Source organism: Capsicum annuum, unplaced genomic scaffold (genome assembly GCF_002878395.1).
Source record: "Capsicum annuum cultivar UCD-10X-F1 unplaced genomic scaffold, UCD10Xv1.1 ctg78623, whole genome shotgun sequence".
In the NCBI taxonomy this organism is placed as follows: domain Eukaryota; kingdom Viridiplantae; phylum Streptophyta; class Magnoliopsida; order Solanales; family Solanaceae; genus Capsicum; species Capsicum annuum.
In genome coordinates, this window is record NW_025889129.1 from 1 (window position 1) to 2,143 (window position 2,143).

General features: G+C 36.4%; 1 protein-coding gene across 1 annotated transcript; it reads left to right on the top strand.

Moving 5' to 3' along the window:
* Nucleotides 1–615: 615 nt before the first annotated feature.
* LOC124894954 (haloacid dehalogenase-like hydrolase domain-containing protein 3) lies at nucleotides 616–2,143 on the top strand (the record flags this gene model as incomplete). Its single annotated transcript, XM_047405443.1, is given in 4 exon segments — nucleotides 616–698; nucleotides 1,388–1,471; nucleotides 1,573–1,648; nucleotides 1,748–2,143. Coding segments are annotated over 4 exon segments (320 nt in total), but the record flags the coding sequence as incomplete, so codon positions are not given.

A 2,143-nucleotide genomic window follows, 5' to 3' on the forward strand; every position in this document is an offset into this window, starting at 1 on the left:
GAATTCCCTTTCTCACTCATTTGCCCCAATCCCTCTGTTTGTTACAAGCCCATCTTAATTTGTTGAGCTGTTTCGAATTTGTGAGTTGTGACTTACTTCAGTTCAAATTCAGAAACACATGTGTTGTTCCTTTTATTGAGATAATTTACTGCAAGAAATTCTTTCTTGAATTGCAATGCATGATGATACAACTGCAAAAGGTTTAAGGATTATTTTCTCAAATGAAAAGAAACATTAGTAGTGCTTCGTTATGGTTTATCTATTAGTAGGTTCTATCTGCTTTCTAACTGTGTCTACCTTTATATCAAATCAATAATTTTAGCAGAGCATGGCCTTGTCATTTCACCATGAGTCAACTAAAAGATAAATGATACATGTAGTATTAGCATTCTATTTGTATCTACATGAAGTCCTAATTATGCAGCAGAAAACAACAGCTATTAGGTGAACCAACTTCAGAATAGTTTCCCTGGAATGTTGAAGTGAGCTTAAATGTGTTTCCTTAGCCTTTTCTTCAAGCAAACGTTTTAATCCAGTGAAAAAAGGTCCAGCGAACACATTAATATCGCTATGTTACTTAAGAAAGATTGCTAAAAGCACTTTATCTAATTTTAGGGATGACAACTTCTCCAGCCGAAATAAAGCAAGGTTTCAAAAGAGCTTTTGCTGCTCCATGGCCAGAAAATCTTCGTTATCAGGTGTTATGCTTTGCTGGAGTTCATGCTCGTTTGTCACATGTGAAAAAAGGAAAATCCAGTATGCCTGATGTCTTTTAAGTAATTGTTTCTTTGAAAACTAAAACTTATTCGTATATTCTCGTGTTGTATGTGTTCCTCTTCTTGCTATTACCCCTCCTTGGGAGAGTCGGAGGGCTTTCTCTCGCTGGGTTTCCCATGCAAATATTAGCAAGCTATTTTAGCTTGTGACGACTTAGTTCTTCCACGTAGCATTGTAGAAATAACTAGCCAAAGAGATTGATAGTTTGAAATAAGGTAATAGAGAAGCCTATATCTGCCGACCCTACTTCACTTCCTTTAGTGCCTTGCCTACTGTCTTTGAATAATGTTTCATTCCAGGGGATGACCTTTTCCCCGCCTTTGTTTTGGAAAATTGTCCTTTTTGAAATGTACTTTGTCCGTGTATTCTGCATATCTGTGTGGATCGGAACAGTTATTAATTCATGTAGGTTTTCTTTATGAAACAAAAAGTCACAGGCAGTGCACCTCCATTTTCTCTTAAGTCATTCAAAAACATCTAGAATAATGTCCAGTCGCTGAAGTATTAAATTGTCCTAAAATTGAATTATTGGTTAAGCTTCATGTTTTCATCATAGAGTTTGCTGGTCCTTTGACATTATCAATCAACTGAAGATTATGTCAATTGGCAGGATGATGGCCGACCTTTCTGGAAGCTTATTGTTTCTGAAGCAACTGGTTGTAGTGACAATACCTACTTTGAAGAAGTATACGAGGTCATTTCTTGCTAGTAGCTACCTAGATGAAGACTCAAAACATATTTTAGAAATTATAAGTTAGAAATGACTGCTTTACCTGAAGTATTTGCTTTAATCAGCACTATGCAAGTGGTGAGGCATGGCATCTTCCAGCTGGAGCCTATGACGCCATATTGATTCTGAAACGTTCAGGAGGTTATCAAGTATCTGCATTACTTTACTCCTGACATAAGATTTGTGTAATGAACTTTTCTTGCGATCCTTTTGTTTCTGAATTACTGAACCTTGGGACAGTCAAACTGGCCGTTGTATCCAACTTCGACACCCGGTTGAGGAAGATATTGAAAGATCTGAATGTGTTGGATATGTAAGCATCAATCCTTTCTTTTATGTTTGCTCATTGTCAAGAACACTTGGATTTAAACTACCTTATGTCGGTTGTCAAATATGGTCCTTGGTCTTGAATTTCAGTAGGTATATACATAAAGAACTAAATGGTCTTAAGTTTGAGCCTTGAAACTGTGGGAAATAGTTGTATGATTTAAACCCTTCAGATTTACTAGGAATTCTCATCTGCATGAACTGGCAAGGGCAATGCCTGCTTGAAATTTTTGAAGATACATTATTTAGGGCAATGCCTGCTTGAAATTTTTGAAGATACATTATTTATCTCTTTACTTTTTGTGCTCT